The sequence below is a fragment of the Fringilla coelebs genome (genome assembly GCF_963513975.1).
Source record: "Fringilla coelebs genome assembly, chromosome: 7".
In the NCBI taxonomy this organism is placed as follows: Eukaryota; Metazoa; Chordata; class Aves; order Passeriformes; family Fringillidae; genus Fringilla; species Fringilla coelebs.
Window position 1 is genome coordinate 26,271,580 of NC_140035.1, and position 23,425 is coordinate 26,295,004.

The 23,425-nt window shown below is 41.5% G+C and overlaps 1 protein-coding gene across 2 annotated transcripts in view; it reads right to left on the reverse strand.

Moving 5' to 3' along the window:
* PLEKHM3 (pleckstrin homology domain containing M3) overlaps nt 1-23,425 on the reverse strand; it is a 72,399-nt gene that overhangs the window by 23,312 nt on the left and 25,662 nt on the right. For both annotated transcript variants that reach the window (XM_084208952.1, XM_084208953.1), the window contains 3 exons: nt 20,900-21,045; nt 16,070-16,263; nt 4,864-4,927 (listed from right to left, as the gene is read on the reverse strand). In XM_084208952.1, coding sequence (XP_084065078.1) covers nt 4,864-4,927; nt 16,070-16,263; nt 20,900-21,045 — 404 coding nt within the window. The remainder of the gene's footprint in view (nt 1-4,863; nt 4,928-16,069; nt 16,264-20,899; nt 21,046-23,425) is intronic.

Genomic DNA, 23,425 nt, shown 5'->3' on the forward strand with positions numbered 1-23,425 from the left:
TATCAGCAATGGTATGAGGACTGAGTTGTCAGAAAAGAAGTTTACTTCTGAAAAAAACAGCAAGTAAAAGGCAAAAGAAGTCCACATCTTGCATTCTTTGCTATTGTTGGGACTGATGAAACAATTTGTCTAAATCAACCTAAGGCTTTGCATGTGTAAAAATAGTAGAAAGAGCATGTCTGATCAACTCCTTCAGTTCTGTCTAGGAGGTGCAATGAAAGTACAGTGTGGGTTAAAAGCCTGGAGGAGTGAAGGAGATCTAATGATTTCTTTGCTCTTCTAAGACTTTCTTATCCTAATCTAATAATATATTGGGCTCAAATCAGGTAGAACTTTCGTTTCACTGAAGCTCATTTTTATTCCCCACACTCTTGTTAGGGAGCCTTATATGCAGAAAAGCTTGACCAGAAACATTAAGATTTCCCAGTGAGGAATGCTTCTGTGAGACCAACAGTCCAGCAAACCCAAAATGCTCCCAGGAGCTGTAATCAGTGCTGTGTGTAATCAGTGTTCCAAACGTCAGAGGAAGATGAAATCATTGATCTGTCAGTAGGGGAGACATCTTCCTAATCCCTTCAGTATAGTATGTCTAGTCTGAAATCCTATAATCCCTTTATTTTATGTACTGTAACTGTGGATATTCTCATTATGGATACTTAATCCTCTCAAAGATGATACATTTCTGGCCTCAGTGACACTATTGTGGCATTAAACTCCTCATACTCACTGTGTTTTGCAAAGAAGCATTTCCATTAAGGATTCCATTGGACTTTTATGCATCCCTCATACTCACTGTGTGATCTGTGCCATATTATTGTGAGAACAGGGCTCTCCTGTTCATCCTTTCTCTGCACTGCTCTTCACATTATTTGTAGGTTCATCTACAGTAGTCAGGAAAGTTGATCTGAAGTCCATAATGTTTTAACTAAATTTCAACAGATTAGTTTATCTACAATGTTAAAATGGACAAATTATACTACATTAAATCCCTGTATGGACATACACATTCAGAATGAAAATGGCCTTAATGCAATTTATGTCACTTTGCTTCCAAAGCAAATGGAGATAAACCAAATGAAAGCCACTTATATTTTGAATAACAGTATTTACACAGTGATTTAAAGTAATTCAACTCATCTTTTTAAATTCCCATATTTTGTCACTTCATTATTTTCTCCTGAGTGTTCCTGTATAAACAAGTCTTCAAATTATCATCTTTTTAAATCTCCCATGTTGCTCACAATTTCAATCCTTGGCATCCAGTAATTTTTGCCCTTATGTGGATCCTTTTCATTTTACTGTATCTTTTAGAGTTGGTATAACCAGGATGAAATAATTGGCACAATTTTCTACAGTATAGACCATCAGAGAATCACAGAATGTGTAAGGCTGAAAGAGCCCACAGTGGGTCATCTGGACCAACCTCCCTGCTCAAGCAGGGTTATCCCAGAGCACGTGGCAGTTCTTGAATATCTCCAGAGAGGGAAAACTCCACAACCTGTGGCAACAGGTTCCCGTGCATGGTCACTGCACAATGAAGTTCTTCCTCATGTTCAGGTGGAATTTTCCTGTGCATCACTGCAATAAGTTTTGTGCACTTGTGTATCTCGCTATTTAACATTTTAAAAAGGCAAGACATTAGTTAACTCTCTATGGATGAGCCATCTGAATTTGGAAATCACTACAATAGTGCCTTCTAGTCCTTTACTTCAAAAGCTTCCATCAACATGTTATGTAGTGTAAGGAGCCAAAATTACTTTTCATAAGAAATACAAGACTCTTGCCTGAGTCAACTTTGGTCCAAACCAATATTTAACAGCGTAAAAATTGTCAGTTTCAATACAATGAGACCCATAATCACATCTGTAAAATCTAAATGGACAGTTTTTAACTCCTGTTGCATGAATTCTGTCCATTTATGCACAAAAGTATTAGTAATGTCAGCAGAGAGGAGTTCACACCTCCAGCAGGTTTAGGATGAAAATATCTTGAACTGTAACAGCACATCACAGTCTATAAAATGAATCAATTTTTCCAGTATACTATGTCTGCTAACACCAGCAAATTCAGGAGTGAATACTTGCTTCCTAGCAAGTGGAGATCTCTCTCTTGAAAGCTTTAATTGACTGGAATAACCCTGGATAAACTGCCTAACAGAGATGCAGAGGGTTATGGGTGATGCAGGGCAGACGACACGAGGCTGCAAAGACAACCAAGTGCAGCCAATGAGGCAGAACAGGCAAGCTGTGGGGTTTGTGCCTGTTAAATCACACTTGGTGTGTCTGCCTATTCAGTCTGAACACACCTCATCAGTTATCTTGTCTGCTGACACCAGCATTCTAAGAACATCTACCCCACAGGAATGCCCACAGACAGACTTCTGTAAACTTTAATGTAGTCCCTGGGGCCCTGGGCTCCCTTCTGGAGTCCATATATGCATTTGTGTGTACATACAAATAAAGTCTGTCACTTGCTGCCTCTTTGGTTACTCTCATCTGCACTACAAGGATTTGTTAGCAATACAAGTACTAGCAAAAACCACTGCCTCACCAGGATTTGGGAAATTTCCAAAAGTAAAGCCACTTCGTTCCAATTTTTTTTTTCACCCTGCTTTTAACCTCACAGTAAAGTCTTCCCCACTAGAGCCCTATCCAAATGGATCCAAGTGACAACCATACCCAGACCAGCAGATGGCCAAAGTATATACTCTGCTAGACTCATAATATCTATGTCCTGTTAGGCTTGGAAAGAGATTGATACTGGATTTTATTTTAGAGTAGTATTATAAGCTGCTTCATCTACTGGCAACAGGCATTTCAACCTTTTCGCATCGAAGAACAGACCCTCAAACCCCATTTCTGAAACTCAGCTGCTAGGTAGGAAACAACCATGGATCTTGGATCTTTAAAGGAAACTTGGCCAGGAAGCAAATCAGAATTGAGCTGGGACTAACCAGGGTAAAGGTTGCTTATATCTGCAGACTACCCCTCTCTGCTTTTCTAATTCACTCACCATGCCTTATCTTTCCATTAATCTTTAATAAACCTTTTAGTTAATTCCCCAAACACATGCAATCTACATGACAGCAGGAAACAGTGCAAAAGCAGTCCATGGATATGAGGAAATAGGCAGCAGAGGAATCAAAAGGAGGAAAAACTTTCAGGATTAAAACTACCCAAACTGCAGGTCAGAGGAAAATGATGAGCAACTGGGAGAAGCAGCAGTAAGGGGCAAAGCAGACAGAAGGGAGGGGCTGTTAAGGGTATTAGTATTTATCTGACCATTGAATTCATTCTCATTGGGCCCTCCTCTCTTTTCCACTCTGGATCCACTTTGACAAAAACAGGCAATCAAATTTCAAACTTGGAGCCTCTGAAATGTGGAAAACCCTCTCCATGCTCACAACAAGGATATAGCTAGATTAAAAGGTAAATGTAATTTAACCCACCCCAGCAGAAATTATAATCAAATTATATTGCCTCTAAATATGATAAGTTTGGGACTGGGTGCCTCAGGGGAAGAGAAAGTGTCTTGCAAACACAAACACAAAGAAACATGTTATAGGAAAGTGCTAAATCAATGCATGAATTATGACTTCTACCCTCCTTCTCTCCCCCAGGGTGCTTGATAAGCTGCTGCTTGCTTCTAAAATATCTACTACCAATGTTAGGAACTGATTAAGCAGCTTACAAAGCACTGGGGGCTAATATACAGGCCCACCAGGGAGACTGCAGCTCTGGAGTTAAGTAGCTTGCTTTTTCATGGCTTGATTATTAAAGATGAGATAGCAGAACATGCTGAAAAGATGTGGAAAGTTTCAGACCTCAGGCAACTGGCCTTTTTATTTTATATATGGAATCATTTCTAGCCTGTGATTTTACCAGCCAACAAAAGCCACGTTTCCTGTTGTTCTGTAGTCCCCAGCTCTGAGGGGCATCTGAACTACCTCAACCTAATGTGTCAACTGAGCATCCAGAGCTGACTATGCCACTCTTATCCTGCAAAAAAAGGCACCACTAGAGAAGGGAACCATAGGTGAAAGAAACTTAAAATACTATTTTAGACACCACTGGCACCAGCATTAGTGTGAACACAGAGGTGCCCAGGTCAGCTAGCACACCTCACCTCATTGCTTCCTCCACTGTGCATCTGAGCTTTGCAGCACACTCACTTAGATTCCCTATTCTCCCCCTTTCAGCTCTTTTTTCCAATTTCTTCTTGTTTAATCAGTTACATAATAAAATTCTGCTGTTCAGGAAAATGTATTTCAAGGTTCTTGCTTAGTTGAATCAGTAACAATGCAAAGACAAATTCTGCTGCCACATGACCTCTTCCATGGTCACATCTGTCATGGTAACACTGCATGGCTCAGCTCTGTGTAGTAGGCTGGCTTAGGTTTGGGGGGAAGGCAGGGTGGGGGTTAGGTTCCACCCTACCCCCTCCTCATGGCCATGCTCAGCAGATTTGTAAATAATCATGTTGCATTAGGGACTTTACAAACTTCAAAATTCCTGAACAACTACTCTTTCAAGCAAAGAAATAAATGCTACTTGTCAACTATGGGCTGAGACTGATGAGAATTTATTGAGCAGATGAAAATTTTCTCATAGCAAAGTTCTCTTTACAGACTACAGTTTTCTTTCACAGTCTCTTTCCATCCCTATTTGAACAGTGATGCTCTAGGCTTTCATCCCTAATCGATGCCATTGTTAACCCATTTTTATACTGAACTACAAACCATAAAGCACAGCTTGGAAGTATGGGTATTTATGCTATGAATAGCTAGAAGGGAAATGTACAATTAGCTCTGAAGGTGAGAACAGGCTCCATGTGTAACAGGTAGAATAAACCAAAGACACTTACCTGCTGAAGGTCTGCCAGAGAATAAAGATGGATTTGTTGAAGAAGATACTCTCTGGGAAAGATCCTGAAAAGAGACAAATGGGTATGTGTCACATCTTTTTGACTGGGAAACTCCTAAGGTTATTCTCCCCACCAAATAACAGTGGAACAGTGATGTTAGAGAGAAAGAAACCAGAATTATATCACCCTCTAAGCACCACCTATTTTTATGGTTTTCTGCATGGGCATGATAGTCCCACAATAAGAATAATTTCTGTGCCAGTGTCATTCTCATTTTGTCAGGTCAATACTGAGACATTAATTGCCACCGAAAGCTCTTTCTGATCACAGACGATGATTCTTTAAACAATTAATGCAGCAATAAAAATAAATAATGCAAACAACACATTAGAAGTATTTCTTATGTCTGAGACAAGATTCTGGTCTGCTACAAAGCTGCAACACTTAGTCTCACATGTGATTTATGGTTTTGTAACTGAAATAACTATATTGGGGAACAAGGCCATGCAGATACTGTTCTTCCAACATCAAGCTGACTGATATCAATTCCCCTTTCCATACAGAAATATATGTATTGTACAGACTCTATAATGACTTACTTAAGAAAGCAATATTTACCTTACATAAGCCAAGGTTTCAGGGAAGGCCATTGCTTATGTACTGACAGACCTGATAAGTAAAGCTAAATTACAGGAAACTGAACAGAGAAGAGATGCCCTAATTAGACTGATAGGCAGTAAAATGAAAAACTGGGTTAATATAACATCACAGAGGAAAAAAAAGGACATTGGAGCGTTAAGTGGATATTAACTAAAAATGTTTATGAAAATATATGTATCTGCTATAAAGATGTCAGGAACAGAAAAAGAACACTATCTTTGTGTGCATGCACAGAGAAGCTGCAACAACATAACCAGCTAAACCACAGATCAAGAGAATAAGACTGCCAAAAGCAATCTTTCCACAGAACATGGATTCTAAGAAGTAATTAAAATACCTCTGTTTCTGATATTCTATTAGTTGTCTTAAACAACAGCCTTATACTGATAGTTTTCAAAGCTGTACGTACTGAAGGGGCTAAGACCTCTCGCTGCTGCTAAGGTGGGCAGTACAAATAATTCATAATTCCTTTTGTACTTTTGAAAAAAATTTAAGATTTATTGGGGTAGGAGGAGAAGAGTTTTGCAAGCAAGGCACTGACAACTGCAGACCACCCATCTTATGGCACTCTGCTGGAGCAGGACTGTACTACTGCTCCTTCTCACCAAGCATATCCACTCTACCCAACCAATTCTCAGCTGCCACCTCACTAGGGCATTGCCAATTTCCCCTTTCAGCTCTGTAGGTTGTACTAGTGCTCCTTTTTCAGGGGACTGTGTTTCCAGTGGCTCTGCTGCATCACACCTTCAGAATACATTTGGCACAATGTCAAAGACCACTGGAAAACAGTCAAAATCCAGACATCAGACAACATATGAGACTGGAATTGCTCCTCTGTACATAGCAGACTTATTAAAAGAAAAGGAGCCAACTCTCAACAGCATTTTGAAGCATTGTATTTTTTCAGCTCAGATAGAATTTCTTTCATTTAAATTTACCATCATTCTCCCCGATCATACAGGCAGGCACTAAACAGCTTTGCCAGAAACTGTATTATCTGCTGATGCCCTTAGAGCCCTGCTAGGGAAAACAATTAGCTAATGAAACATTTCTTGTTCAGGAAATAGCATGAATAGCCCATAATGCAAAAACTGTAAATGACTAGTATTGATGACTAACATCCCCTGCCTTCAAGGATGGCATTTTATTTCCTTATTTCCTGCAAGTTCTAACTCCTAGTAAAAAGTGTGCAGGTGAAAAGCAAACTCATAATCAACCAAATTCCTTTGTCAGGCAAGTCTCATCCAGCACAAACCCCGGTGACAAATCTTATGCCTCTACCTGTCCCCTTCCTTAAAACATGCTGATTTGCAGCAATAGCTCTGCAGAGCTGGTATCCAATGCACCTCCTCCCTTCCAAATGTACTTCCAGGAAAAAAAAAAAAAAAGTAGGCATTAGCCTCCCAGTTTTCTGCAAAACATGTATATACATACATACATGTATATACACACACACATGCACACACACACATATACTCAGCTCTCAAGGGAGGGGAGTGATTATTTCCATTGCTACAGGAACTGAGGCATTAAAAAAGCCCCAGTAAGTAAGGCTGGTCCAGTTTCAGATGTGCAGTCCTTCTATTGACTTGAACAATTAGAATTGGTTCTCTGTGGTAGGGCACAGAGGAACAGCCGGCAGCCAAAGCTCACAAACGCAACAGCATTTACAGAAGCCATGAAGTAACCAGGCCAGTCCCTGCATGATTCCAAATAAATGCAGAGGTGCAAAACACTCCTCCAACATTTGCTCACACCACCAAAGGTGGAAACCATAGAGCCCCATGGCTGTGAAACCCTGAAAATGCCTAGAAGGAGGCAGCTCAGCCTCCACTCATATAAATGAAGTGCTTTCACCACACCTGTGGCAAGCTGAGCAACTCTACAAAAACAGGTCTTGCTGTGCTGCATGTCTGCAATTCAGTTCATCTCCAGAAAATTCCTATTAGTCCTGTTTGGAAAGAAAAACCCAAAGCTCAACAGCTACCTGAATGTAACTGGTGAAGCCACCTCCCAAAAATGTGTCTGTTCACTGCCAGTTTTTGTCAGCCTCTAGTGGGTGAGGAACAAGAGTATAACAGGCACCAAAATACCAAACCCAAATACATTTTCAAAAAAACTCATAAAATGCAAGCAAATCAGTTGGGGCAGGAAATCCATACAGACCAAGTCATCCAGTGAGCAAGAAAATGACTGATGGCCAGTTTCCAACCATTTGCTTGTCTGTGCTTGTCTGCACAGGTTCTCTGAGCCTAATGAGGTCATGGCTGATATAAAGTCCTTTTCAGTAGGAGGCACACAGGACTAATTCAGAGCCTCTTGCTTCCCAACATGGAGGCCTTCTCCCATGCAGTCAGTAGGAAAGTAGTGTCTATGCTATCTCTGTCCCTCTGTCACCTACAACTGAAATTGTTCAAAGGAAACCAAAGTCAGTAGAGATCAGCAGGTGAGATGGGGCTCACACAAACATCACACCATGGCATTAGCATCCGGACAAAGCACTACAAGGCATCCAGATCAACCTAAAATCACACTCATGTCCAAAAATCTCACGGAGACCCAGAGCAGGCTAAGATAATGACACTTAGGAACACTTCACTAGAAAATATGTGTTTTGTTTCTGCACAAGGTTACATCAGGAGTTTTGAGCATGCTTAGATTAATAGAAGGCCTTGATACAAAAAGACCAAAACACACCTGAGTATTACTCTTCCCCTAATAGAAAAGTCTTTTATAAAAACCATATGAGAAATCTCTGATTAGTCATTTGAAAACAAAATAAAATATGTCAGTTTTGTAGATCTTTTGATTGATGTGGTACAACTAACTAGATTTTTTTTTAATTGGTCAATTAAGAGCATTCAATAAACTGTGGCCTTTCAGTCAAATCCTAACACAGAAAAGAAACTGGAGTGAACCAGACAGAGGTCAAACGCAAGATGTTAAGACTCATCACAATAAAAACTCAAACCTCTGCAGCTTCAGAATGTGACCTGTGACCCTTGAGAGGCAAATGGTATTAAGTGCACGTCCCACTAAAAGCACCTCCCAAGCTTTCCCAGCTTGGAAACTCCCGGACCAGTTTCACCACTGATGAGTCACAGGACTGCTGTGCTGTAAACCCTGGCTACCAGTCAGGGTCTAACCTGCAATGAACAAACCACGTTCAATGCTAACCAGCCTCTAGCTTTGCCAGTTACTGTGAACAATGAAAACCAAAGTCCTGTTGGTTAAAGGTCTCTAAATTGCTTTATTGTTATGTCCTAGATATAAACAGAATCAATGCAAGCAGAAAAGAAACACACCATCCAGGACTTTTTGATCCAACTAAAAGAAAGAAATGAGCATTCTCAGTTTCTGATTATTATTCTTTTTTGCTTGATACTTTGTAATCTGAAGTACAACCTTCAGGCAAGATAGAAATTTCATCTGCTCCTTCTAGGATGATCTTATCAGGTAAGTATTTGCACAAACAAAGGTTATCTTTTAGTGTCCTCCTGCAAACAGAACCACTGATAAGAGTTTGCTTTTTGCATTTGGATAAAGTGTGTAGTCATGGTGCTTTGTTAGCACTAAGTAATTGCTCTGCATTTAAAGCCTGTTTATCACCAGCCTAGGTAATTTTTCTTCAATGGGTTAAATACCCTGACAGCTCTGCTAAAGCTAAAACCAATTAATCTGCCTATGCCTGACACTATAACCAAAGTACAAACGTGATAAGCAGGGGGAACTCTTCTTTTTATAGTGCAATCAAAAGAAATCAAGTTAGGTGGCAGGTGGGCACAACCAAGTCTCCTTTATACCAAAAAGCCCCTTAAAACCTAGGATGTGAGGGAGGAAGGTGGCACCAGGGCTTCATGTGCCAGCCAGGAGTGTCTGGTTTGACCAGGCTGAGAACTGTATGACTGAGCTGTGACTCACAGGGGACGCAGATGACCCGGTCCAGCACAGCACTGCATTCAGCCTCCTCTCCACCCCTGTGCAGGAAGCTGCCACACCCACAGCTGGCACAGCACCAGGGTACCAAGTCCGCTTCCTCATGCAGCACGGCTCCTACCCTGGCACTGCAACTTCCACCTTTGGAGCTGCTGCACTGCACTGCACAGTAAGGCAGCTGAAGGCCAGCACGTGCTGATGAGCACTGTTCCCGTGGGTTTTTGGCCCTGAACAAGGGGCAAGAGCCCTCTTTGGTCCTCACCCCGCGGCCATGCACCAGCACCAGCTGCAGCCACGTGTGAGGCAGACGGGCAGACCTGTGCAGCTTGATCTCACTGGGAGCAGCTCCAATTTTGCAGACTTACTATTTGGTTCTAAAAGTACAGAGGGGTATCAGTGAGTTGCTAGTTATCCCAAATACACACAGCAAGGTAAATAACACTTCTTGGTGGGTTTTCTCTTGCAATTCATTTGATATGGACATTGTCAATTTAAGGTAAAGAACAGCATCAAAAGTGAGGGAGGAAGGCAGGATTTTTTCCAGTGTTGCTAATTCTTATGGCTTTCCTCAGGCTTTTGATTTTGTATTTCCTTGGAAGTCTTAGCTCCTGTAAGTTTGCTGGGAGAGAAGAACCCAAACTTTCCAGCCAACTAAAGTTACCCAGAAAAGTAGGGCTTTGGGAACTTAGTGATTTTAAAGTCAAAAGGTAAAAATAAATGAATGAATTTTAACCAAACCAAAACACTACTTATTCATTTAGTTCTTGTGGCATTATACCAGATTTTTTTTTCTAATTCTATGAGCTTATGCAAAAAAGCTTTTGTGAATCATTTCACAGTCATGAGGTATGAACACTTCTGGTTATGTTCTGGGAACTGTCACTCCCACATATCTTCAGCCCACACTAAGTGCTAGATTTATTAGCAAGCATGTCCAGGTAAGGTATTATTTTATATTGTTATGAAATTCCCCACGAGCACCCCTATGTTAAAACAGTTACTCTTATCATCCATCAGCAATCCTGAACCAGTTTATAAACTTCCTACTAAAATGCAGTACACCAACTCCCTCTCCTTTGTGGTTCCTTGAGCAAGGTTACGGTAACATTGTGAAAGACAAGAATTACTACAGATCTAACTCATGAATCAAGTAGCACTGTTACTAAAAACAGAACAGAGAATTAGAGACATAGTTTCATTTTGAAATCAAAATAATTTAGAGCCCAAATTAACTTGAAATTAAGAATAAGAAAATGGTCTCTGCTTTTGTCAGGTACTCTTGAACCTTTGCAATTTGCTGCTGGAAGTTTGGATATAAAAATACAGGGATAAAAATGGCACAAGTCATATTTAACATGGTGTCCACATGTAACAGGAACTTGTTTTTAAATCATTGGTTTTTTGAAAGCGACCTGGTCTCAAAAGGTGAATGGAAATTACCATTGTGAAAGTGATGTCATATCACTCATCTCTTTGACAAGGAGATACAGGTGTGCCCTCTAGACCATAAAACGCTAACGAGAACTGAAAGACCCACCTGTCTTCTGGAAGACTTAGCATGGAAAGCTCTGGCAGGTTCCTCAGCTGGAGGCTTACCATGGCAGAGCATTAGCATGTGCTTTTGACCTTCCCTTGACACGAAGAGACAGCACCACTGCCTCCACCCTGGCTGCTCTGGCGCACATATCAATGTTTGTTACCTCTAGTTGAAATGAAAGCTCAAATTCCACCTTAACATCACCCCCTCAGTTTTAGCCAAACACTTTTTAAGATGCTAATTTGCAAGATCCTGCATGCACGGTTACCTCTTCCAAAAGAGAGAAGAGTTGAAGCAAAGAGGTGAAGGTAGTCTGTTCTATCAGCTCCATCAACAGGCAATTCTGTTTCAGCTACTGCAATGACTAAAGGCATGCAGGATCTAAATAAAACAACAAATGCTTTCTAATGCAACAAAGTGCATACTTCTCTGCATTCATTTTCTCGCCTTTCCTCACTTTGGGTTGTTGTTTGGTCTTAACACTTGTTCCTCTAAGAATATGTAGATATACTCTTTGAATAATTTTCTCTCTCACCCTCTTTCCAACCAGCCATGCAACAAATTTTCTTCTTCTGTTGGTCTTGCCATTATCTCAGAGCCCCGAAACCACATCCTTCTGTTTCTTCCCTGCTCAAACTTTCTTTTTGCAGTTTACTGCTTTCAGAATCTGTATCTTTGTTCTCCTGCTTTGGAATTTTCCACTCCCTAAATGGCCTAAACATTGCAAAGAAAATGGAGAGTCTCCTTTGACAGTCTGAAGGTGACTTAATGAACTTCTGTTGTCCTTGGTCTGAAAGATGACACAGCCCCAGCTTCACATACATGAGGTATTTGGAGGTATAGTGATTGCATTAGATCAATCAGTATTCCTGTGATGTGTTTAGACAGGTTTCCCAATTGCCACACAAATATTTTGAAAGTAATCTATTCCTGTGTCAGAAGTGTTATGTCTAAGGCCTCAGTGTAGGAAGTGACAGGACTCTATTGTTCAGCATAACTGAATCTGGGCTTGTTCCACCCTGTGCTGACAGACCAGCAGGCTCGGCCAAGACCACACGTCTGCAGCACTGGAGGTGTACCTTTAACCTCCTGCTGCTATACAGAAAGACCAAACTAGAGCCTGCTAAGTGATGCATCTAGCACTGGATGGGGTAAAACTGATGTACTGCTGTTCTGGAAAGACAGACAAATGGTATCAGACTGAGATGAGTAACAAGAGGGAAGTTTTTCCATATAGTTTCTCACCACCATTCAGATTTACTTAGAGAACCAGGGCACTACAACAAGCACTAATGCATAGGGGAAGGTCCTGCAAAACATTTACCTTGTCTCACTGCCATCTGTCTCAAGTATCTGGGCTAGCAGCACCTGAACTGTAAGTTTAGATGTACAACTGAGAGAGCAGAGAGCCCAGAGGGCTCCCCAGATGGAGCTACAAGGTTGGCCTAGGTTACTCTACCCTACAGTAAATATGCAGGCATCTGAACATTACCACAAAAATCATTCTGCCAGTTCCTTGATTTGACTTCAATCATGACAAGACCAAAGCAAACCCAGAACAGAACTTGCATCACTCAGCACAGTTTCATAGAATATCCTAATTATTTAATGGACTCAGAGATTGTGTTTCCTTCCCAGCCATCCATTTTACTGACTCCATGTTGGTTTGTCTGGGCCATTCATTCCCCATCTGCAGGCGGTGGTGGGATCTGTACAGCTCCACTTGCACTAGTTGTATCTTGGCTCTAGCTTTCAGTCCTGTATGCCTCTGCCTGAACAGCATCCACATGAGCAAGGCAACAAAAACAAGCAAGAACTTGTTCAGTAAAGACATTTTAGTCAAATGACGTGTTGCAATACTGACAGTTACAGCTAACTAGGCATAACAACATCCCTTGTAAAACAGGGAGCTCAGCAACAGGCTGGGAATCTCATCTGGCTAATATCACAGGAACACTGCTCATACGTGCTGGTGGAGGGCCTTATTTTACCCCCCAGACAAGTCCATGTTCCTTTTTTTCCCCTCCCCTGCAAATATAAAAGTGTAGAATCCAGTGGAGCAATAGGTGAGAATAAATCACTATAATTGACAAAGACCATTTTTACTGGGAGCCTTCTAGCTACTATAATTAAGGATTTCTTCTGTCTTTTCCTTCCTTTTTTTCTTCCTTTCTTTCTACTTTGTCACTTGCATCTTCAAGGTTCACAACTTGGTTTCAATCCTGAGTTCCCTGCTAGATGCCAAGTTTCAAAGTTCCAAAGTACCTATCTAGGCACACCAAACATTATAAATAACATTTCCACATTTAAGCTAACTGGATCCTGAGCTAACCTGGTTTATAGCCATCTGGAATTCTTCACAAAAAAGTGACTGTAAGCATTGTAAACAGTTTTGTCTTCACAGAGGACACCAAGAGTTTCCAACTTCATTGCCATCTTCATTTTGTGATCTGGGTTGAAGAGCAAGGTATAGATTTAAAGTAGATGATAATGCAAATAGTATTAATAAAAGAAACCTCAGAGTGATCTGCCTTTCCCTAATAAGGCAGGCTCTATCAGTGTCCCAGAGGCAGCAAGGTGCCAATACAATTAATCAGTCTGTTTTTAGTTCTCTGTAGACAGCAATATTAACAGTTTGTTTCACTCTGTTTATATGGGCCTGACAGGTCTTCAAGATGCTGTGTTCACTCTCTTGTGATTAATAGTCATTCACATACTAAGGTGAAGACCAAGCAGAAAAAGAATGTTTCTAGAGGAGGACAGATAACTGGATTCTCTCTCTCCATCTTTCACTTTTAATTAGGAAACTGTACTAAATTTAGGAATGCTGTCTCACCATATTGTTTAAAATCCTCCTTTTCTTGCAACTTGCCCCTGGGATGAGCCAAAGGAAAATTTAAAATCACGTATTTTCTTTGTTTACTTTTCAGTTGTGCTCTATAAAGTCATCACATTGGTAGTGAACATCTGCACACTGGGATATTAGATGAAGGCAGCAAAGCCATTGGGAGCATATTGTGCAAGGAATACATCCTTATGGGAAAAGAACTTCCTTCTTCTCATCTCTGCACACCTCTTAGGTGACATCTGAGGGAACAACTGAGCACCAAAATCACCTAAATGGAGACTTCACAAACCAAGGAGCCAGACTCTAAGGTGTGTATTGTGCATTCCTTCAGGAGCTTTTACACTTGTAGCAAGTCCTATTGAACTGGAGATGCTTTCCCAGTACAAAACCAACCTTTCCTGGGCTGGGGCCCTTCTCTTCACCACACAGCTTTAACTGGAGATGGTGTGAAGAATAAGAAAAAGGAACATCAGGAGCATTGTTTCCCAGTTTCTCCTTCTAGACATTTCATTTTGACACAGGGATGTCTTCTCTTGCACGCTCACATTTCTGTGATAAATTTTGTCCACTCTCTCTCCTATTTCCTTAGCAATTGTCATCTCTCCATTTTAGAGGCAGATTTTGGGTTATTCCTCTTTTGTCCTGATTTCTTCATTAACATAATTTCCTGAGATTTCTTCCTTGTTTGAAACTCCTTCTCCTGGCTTTCCCTCATCCCTTTTTTACCTCTAGTCAATTGATTGCTATGCTAGGCCTCCTTTGAACTCTCTTCTTTTACTATCTTACCCCAGTCCATTGAATTCCTTGCCTCCTTCTGCCTATTTTAATAAGATAATTACTTTTTTCAATACTAATCAGAAAGCATCATTTTCTTTCTTCTATTTTTCTGAACAACCTTCAAAAATCTTCTTTTCCCTTCAGTTTTATTGAAGAGGATGGCATAGAAAACCAGCTCTGCAAGAAAATGTCATCCTCTGGAATAAAAGAAAACCATCCTAATTTTTAAAATGCTGTAAAGCTGCCCTAGCAAATGGGAACTGAGTAGTAACACACAAAAACATATTAACCCACAGTGCAATGCTCTCCATAAACCTGTTGCTATATCCTTCTACTTGTTCTAAGTAGTTCATCAAAGCAATGACACAGGTTATGTACCCAACAGCAGACCAGCTCTCCTTACCTGGGATAAAGACACCAGTGCAGCCTCCTCTCCCTTCCAAAGAATGCAGGTCCCTAGAACACCGTGTTCAAAATACAGTCACTGATGTCATCTGCTTCCTTGCCCTTTGGCAGCTCACCATTTCAAAGCAGTGGCTTTCCTACTTGAAGTCTTGTCTTAAAAACTGGGGCACACAAATGCTTACAGATCCATCAGGTCAGCTGCATGTGCCCAGAGCCACTCACTTCACAGTATGGCATGGGCAGACACATCTTCCCATCTCTTTTGGAGATCCACACCAAGAACTACTTGGCCTTTTTAAGAACACAACAGTGGCTTGACAGTTTTAAGAAAATTGTTCATTTTTAACTTGTTAGAAAAATGCAGTAGCAGCTGAATGGATTAAGATACAGCGCTTCTAAAATGAAGTTCACTTTTTTATAAGACTCTTGTTTTCACACAGAAAACTCCATATGAAACACCTTTTGCTGTGCTGTGACCATGTATTCACCAATAAACAAAACATCCAGTGCAGCCATCTCATGGATGCTGGCTGAGCAAGAGACCAGCATAAATCATGTGCTGGGTCACCTGCCAGGGCACTATATCTGACCTCTGCCTTTGGCTGAGGGCATACCACAGAGGAGAGCAGAAGTGCTGGTGGTTGACTCCGGCCCCCCTCATGCCTGGCCACACTGTGAGGTGTTTCAAAGGTCCCAGCAGTGGCTTCCTCACTGTGATGCCACAGCAGGGGGCAGGAGGTAGCAGATCTGACTGAAAATACACACAGCCAGAAAGCCTGAGGAGGAGTAAAAGATGCTCACCACAATGTGTGATGCCCCGGGGCTAACAGCTGTCAAGAACAACTTCAGATATTCAGACCCTAAAACATCATTTTCTTTGGCAGAGGGTAGCCCAGCTTCCCAGGGAAGTCAGATACAGCACATCTTTCTAAATGGGTAATGCCTTCAGAACCAGAGTGTGAGAGAAAACAAAACAGGTAGCAGAAGAGGCAACATGCCAAGGAAGCTCCATCCTCGTGCTGCAGTCTGGCTGTGGCTCTTACCTTCTACGCAGATCTTCAGCCACCGCTGCCCTGCAGCTGAACAAGTAGGCTCGCAGGGATTTCAGCTGCTGTCTCAGGCGGACAACAGTTGCCAGAGGTTCAACATGATTGTACAACATGGGATTTTCCTGCTGGATGTCAATTAATGGCTCCTCATAAACATATTCCAGGAACTCTTTGGCTTGTTTTGACACCTAAAAAATAAAGCAGTTTAGTTAGGCTTTTCTCCAAACTCTTTATAAGTAGATCTCCCCCTCTGAGATCTGTCAGCTATTCTACACATCTGAAAACTTATTCTGTTACAAATTAAAAATGGAGACAGACTTGAGAGAGATCCAGCTTTCTCTGCTTATAGCCAAGTCAAACTTCACCAAGCCCTTCAAAACTGAATGTATGAGATAGCTATTTACCCAAAGTACGGTGATATCTGCAGTCACATACGCTTTTGCTGCACAGTAACACAGCTTACTAGATTTTTTTTACAGTCTAAAATCTGAATAACCAGTTTCCTCACTGGTAATATTTTTCTGTTTGTTCACTGCTTTCTTTTTGGCAAAAGGCAAGTTGTTGCGCTTTTTAAAATACAGAAAAATAAAACTGAATCTTATTGGTATTACTCCCAAAGTTCCATCTGCAAGAAGTTTTTCATGCATTTTTCACGATAGTGCCCTGTTTTATCTCCACCTGCAAAAAGCTACTGTAATCTCGATAAATGAACAGGACTCTTGTTCCTTAAGTGAAAAGGCCAAATTCCCTCTCACTCCTGATTTCTGCATTTTATCACAGCTGGAAAAGAGAAGATGGGATTACAGGAAATAAGCTTCAAATCACCTGAAGCTCTACTACAGAAATATTACCGGTTTCCCGACTCAATTAGTCCTCCTGGACCTCTAAGTCAATGTTTACACTGAGACAAGGGAGGGATGAGTTAGGCTAACAAAAGTAGAAAGGGCACACATGCTACAGCCTCTTGAGATTTAGGAAGTTCTTTCCCTTCTGGGGCTGTAGGTAAGAACAGTACACATCCTTATAAATAGCACCACTTCCAAAACCAGAACGAGTAACTAGCTACTGACAGGGGAAGCTAGCCCCAGATGTAACCTTTCTACAACATTTAATACAAATCTAAGAAATATGCCAAGGCCAGCCTTCCACTAATAACTACACAGATAACAAGATGTGCCATTTTAAATATAGCAGACCATAATTCCACAGGTTTCCCAGGTCCTGAAGCTGTATTAAATATCCCACCTATTTACATTAAACACCCCACTAGTTTCTTCACAGTACAAAGAACTGTGTCATCTGAGTGGAATCAGAGCTAACATTGCAACACAAGCACCTCAGATTTTGTAGAACAAAATTTTATGAACTCCAAATCTATCAAGTTTTTTAACACTAGCAACACTGATATTTTATTATACTTATTGCAGTGCATTAAAAAAGTGAAGTTAAACAACCTGCTTTTACAATCATTAGCCAATGACTGCAATATATCAGCAATCCCTTGGCAACTTCCATATCTATAGTAATTATTAGTCCTCTTCCACCAATGAGCAAATGAAAGCACGTATTCCACGATTCCTGAGGAGGGGTGTGAATGCCTGGCACAGTGACCAGCTCCTCCCACCAGGAGGATCAGGTGCTCAGTTCTGTCTTTGTCTATCTCCTTGCTTTAAGCCTCTGTCAAGGTGATGGGCTCCTCATCCACCTGCGCTGCTGTCTTGGAGACTGGGGGGTGGTTCCTGTCCAAGTACTGCACTCACACCTGTGCACACCTGAACCCCACGGTGGGCATCTCTCCTGAAGCATCAGGGGCATAGAAACAAAGAGATGCCACAACTGAGGTCCCTTGAGTGACTCTGCCATAGGCACATACCATGGTGACCAAGCACTGCTGTGGTGCTGCATGGTCTGAATGCAGCCTTTAAGGAGAGAAGGGCAAAGCAAACCTTTCCCTCTCCTTACCAATAAAATGCACCCATGGAGTGCTGATTGCAGGAAAAGCAGCTTTGCCCAGCATCACTGGCTAACAGATAGGTGTCAGTCCACTCTGCACGGCTGACACAGGCACACACATCTTGTAAAACATTAACTCACATTGCCAAACACAGCAGTGTTAGAAGAGGCTGAAACATAGTCTTGAAACAGGAAGGGCTGGGCAGTCACAGTAATTCAATATTTTATATACATCCTAGCATACTCACAGTCTCCCAGTTTTACAGGGCAGTAAAACAATCCTATCAAATCAGCCAGGAGTGAGAAGATGCAAAGTGCAATAGGGTTTCTGCTTTAAATGTCATAAAAGGATGGATGATAACATTTCCAGACCTTTCCTTTCTAAAGCCTGCAAACTTACAGTACAAAATTCAATTTACTATAAGACAGCTTGTCCTGATACCTTCTGGCACAGAGAGTTCATTTCCTACTGTGTTTGTCTGGCATTTTGTGCAGGCTGAAAGCTACCTGAAACAAACTCCAATATTTAGTGGGCTTTACATGCAAACAGGGAAAACACTTGGCCTAAGCAAAAGGAAGAAAGAGCATTCACAAAACTGCCTCTTTTCTTTTGCCTTCACACAAACACATGAAAAATACAAATATGAAAGCAGTAGGAGATATGGGGAAAAAGCAAACCTGGGAACTGAGCTGCAGCTTTGGTTTGACAGAAGAAACATGTCTAACTGCTAAGTCCTTTCAAAGAGCTTCTACTATAGTAAAGAATATTTTTCTTTTCCTACCCACGTGCTACCAGATGTTAAGTGCATTGTTGTTTTTGAGGATCCTGGGTATGGGAAGAGACAGCTCTAGAGAGGTTTCATTCATTCTGATTTTCATGACCTGTCTTGCCAAAAGCAGACAAGGACCTCTCAATTTCCAAACTTAATTGATCCCACAGCTTATTTTACAGCTGCTGAGCTCATGTAACATAAAAAGAGAACCATGTACAGCTACACTGTAAAAGCTCATGTCCTACAGTACTTTTTGGTGCTTGCTTTACCAGAAACAGGACAGACCCCAGAAACACCTGAGGAGGTGGGGAATAGGCAACAGTGGAAAGGAATGCAGGTTTGCAAACTCTTTATGCAATTTTGCTTCTGATTTGGTGGACTGACAGACACATTTCAGACTGTGTAAAACAAAGAAGCTTTTGAATCCTGGAGCCCTGTCTCACTCCTGACCATCAAATATGGCATGTGCTTATTTCCTGCAGGACCTCTTTGGGGTATGCAGCCACAAGTACAGCCAGGAGCACATCCCCCTCTGCAGAAGCTCCACTTTCAGGCAGTGCTGTGCTACCTACAAGGGGCAGGGCAGTGTGCTTATCTTCACCTTCCCTCCCTGCCTTAGTTCCTGCTCTAATAGTTGGGGATGATGTTAGTTTTTCCTACCTGAGGGGTTGTGTTCCTTTCTTAATTCACCTCTCTGAGCACTTTCCCACAAAGACAGGTAAAGCAGCTGCACAGAATTTGCTTGTGTTCCCAAGGCACCTCATACCTGCTCTGTCTACAAAAAGTGCAAAACTAAATTTCTCACTATTACAGTGAGATGACAATAGCTTAAGATTTCAATGAACGCTTAAGCTTTAAAGTCCTGCTTCTTTTTGTGCCACAGCTAACTATACCACAGGAAACAGACTAGAGCATAGTTTTTATGCTGCAGGTTTAGGAAAAAACCCAGCTAATTTTCTTGGCAGTATGACTGACAGCTTGATACGAGGTCTTTGCCTTACCATCCACTAGCCCCAGATCAGGTCTGCTTTTACTACCATGTGGTAGCAAGTTTAGTCTTTGGTAAAAGCATCCAAAAAAAGAACTTTTAAATATTCCTAACTTCTAGGCACAGGAGGGCTTTTTGTCTCTACACCTTGGAGCTTTACAACTTTGAAGAATCTTGCATTTCACAGAGCAAGACTATAATTTTCCTGATAGCAGGCTCTGGCTACCTTTTAATAATCTCCCCATCTGACAAATTTTCTTCAAGAGACCTGCTTTTCCCCTAATAGGGCATTTACTGGTTATTTTTTTCCTTTTCAAATAGCACATAATAATAATATTTGCAGACACAAAACATCAAACAGCCTCTCCTAACAGTGGCTGCTACGTCTGAAGCTCTAGCATGGTCTGGATTCCTTATGAGTTTGTTATTCTTTCAGCATATACTGCCTGAAATGGCAAAACAACACTGTTACTGTGTTTGCTGGTAAAATGCTTTGAGGCATGTAATCAGTGCCCCTATCTAGCAACCAGCCACTGAGGCAGCAGCAAATAGCAGATTATAAAAGTTTAGGAAAAGCTCTCGTGTGGCAAGTGAACAACTGTAGAATTTTCTTGTTATGTTACTTTCATCTGTAATCAAGTGCTGCAGCAATGTCCTTCTAGTGTCCTCAAAATGCTCATGCCAAGAGACAGGACATACTGGGCCTCACAAACATTGCATTTGGTAAGACAGTTAGTTTCCTATAGGCATTTCCACAATTTAGCATCCATCAGTAAACTGTGCCAATCCTTTGTCCCTGGTACTCCTCAAGGCTCCAGTAACTGCAAGAATTAGAGCTGTTGTTGTGTGCTGCCTCTCCCTGTCCCCTGAACAGCCAGATAAGCAATGATGAAAAAGACACCACCAAGAAGGAGGAGCATGGCTGCTCCTGTGGAGAAACATCTTAGATCGGCCAAGGAAACTGTAATGAAAGCATGTCTTGTTGAGAGAGGGAGGCTCATTTTGTCAAGAGGGAGAAGGGCAACAGTATTAGCAGTCAATGCCTGCAACCTTCGGGCTGTATCAGCAATCCAATTCACTTGCTGGCACTCCAGCCTGCAGGGAGATTACCTTGTATTTGGAAGTGTCCCAGTTATGAACCAGCCGTGCAGGGATAAGGAAGCTGTCATCCACATGGCAGGTGCTGCAGTAATACCATCCACTGTAGCTGCACACCTTGGCTTTCCCATTGGACAAACCTATGGAGCGTTGACAGCCTAGAGAAAAGAGAAGAGCAAAAGTCTGGGTTTGTACACCAAGCCAGACATACACATTCAGGATGGAGTCAGAAAAGTATTCCTCCATTTGAGATCCTTTTAATATTTTATTTATTTTACCCTAGAGACATTTCTCATTCCATTAAAAAAATTGAGAAATAAATATCAGTATTCTTGGACTAGCACTGAAAAAACACTTGGGCATCTGTGACAAAGAGTTCAAACGGCAGTCAAAAGATACTTAGCACTTCTCAAGAAACAAAGGCAGAAGACTTGCTTGTGAGATGCTGGGCATTTAAAAGCCATGGCAATCTGAAAACCATGGCCTGAAGCTTAGACAGGCCACATTCTACTGTATGCTTGCTCCAGAGAGCTCACATTTTCCCCACAAGAGAATGGGCCAGCACTGCCTGCCTGCAGGAGTGCAAGCCAGCTCCTGCTGACAACCAGAAGGGATGCTGACTTGGCAGGTAAGACTCAGCCACAGAATTAGCACAGCCAAGGCAAACCACAGTCAGATCATGAATAATAACTGAGCAGCAGACACACTGAGAATGAGTAGTTCTTGACTAGCAGTAGTGACACAGCTCAGCTCCCAGCAGGGTTTTTTTTTCCCTTAGAATTGCATTACTCTGTGTCTTACAAGGTCTGAGGTCTGCCTGACACTTTTTTCACAGCTAGATCCCTTGCCTCTTCCCATGCCCTCTTGCGTGGAGTCCCTGGGGAAAAACAATGTATTCAAAAGCTGCTGCTTTAGTTGGAAAGAACTAATGCAGAGATCTCCTTCACCTGACCACCTCTTTTCACAAAACACATAAAAACTCAACGTACTTGACACTTCTGTCTTTCAATGGTGACTAAAATAAGCCAAAAGGTTCATATGATATTAGAGTGGATGGCTGAAGACAGACAGCACAGTCACATTAAACAACCTGCTCAGGAAGTGAGGCTAAAACTGTTTGGGTAAGGTACACCAAGATGTCTGTGGTTGTTAACAACACCTCTAGACACAGCTCACATGACAGAATTTCTGCTTGTCCTTCAAACGCCAGTGTGCCCACATGACATCTGCAGTTTCAGCCAGAGCACCAGAGCTCCACTCTGGCACGTGCTGCATGCTCAGATGGTCTCTGCTGCAGCCGGTTAGAAACACTGAGGAGCAGAATCTTTGTACATCACTTTTATTGCAAAAGAATTGATTAAACAGAGTTTTTCAGCTAGAAGTCAACTGACCGATCGCTTTTGTCAATATAATTAATTTCATTTAGTGTAATTATGTAACTTCTCCAGCTGAAAGCATCTTTTCTGCCCAGTAGAAGTTACATTGATTTGAGGAAAGATTACACGTCAGCTATTCTAGGCATAAACTGAGCTCCTCCTTTCCCACATCAAATGATGTCACCATGTCCCCCTCTGCTCTAATAAAAATCATTAGAATAACCTAACCAACACAATTAGCTCATTTCTGCCTCTTTCACACTCCACAAGCCATTTGCCACTGATTCTCGGCAATACACACTACCAAGTGAATCAGTACAAGACATGTCCTGTTTCCATCTGCTCCTTCCCCTGCCCACTTGGAAGAAGTAAACATATAAAGTTGAAAGTTTATATATATAAAGTTGATAAAGAGATAATTATATAAAGAGATAATTATATAAAGTTGATAAAAGTGATAATTATGTTCATATCTTCTCCTTTATTCTTCATAAGACCAGAGCATAAGTATAATGAGTTCTAGTGATAAAGCTGTGTCTGAATGCAAATAGTCTCCCGAGTCAATGTCATTGAAACCTTCTAAACATTCCCCACTACCCAACACTTACTTGTCTGGGAATGAGGATGGGACAGGACATACTGATTTCACCTAACTAGCACCATGCATTCCACTGGCTGCTACCTTGTCTTAATGCCGTACCTCCTGTCTGTCAGACTGAAGGTAAGAATAAGCAAAAGTCCAATTTGAACTGCCAAAATTCCAGATTAAAACGTTTGCAGTTGAGAATTAACCACTTTAGGCCTAATTTCTTGCAGCCTCCTAGAGCCAGAAACTCATTCCAGTCCATGGAAACAGTTTTCTCAGGAGAGGAGTGAGAAAGCACAGAAATGCTGGGGGGCTTCTCTCCTCTTCCCTATATCCAACCCCTAAGAACTGAAGTCTCCTCTCAGGGTGAGGAGAGTCTCAGCAAGCAATCTTGGATGCCCTTCATCTTCAGAAAGGGTGGTTTTATGAAGAGGAGGAAGTGGAAGAAATTTGTACCCAAGCAGTATGCATTGCTTTCTCCCTTGTTACAACCCTTTCCTGAGCCTGCATTTCCTCTTTACACCTAGTATTTTTCATTCCTCTTCATATCCTCAAGAAAATATGTTCTGCAAAGCT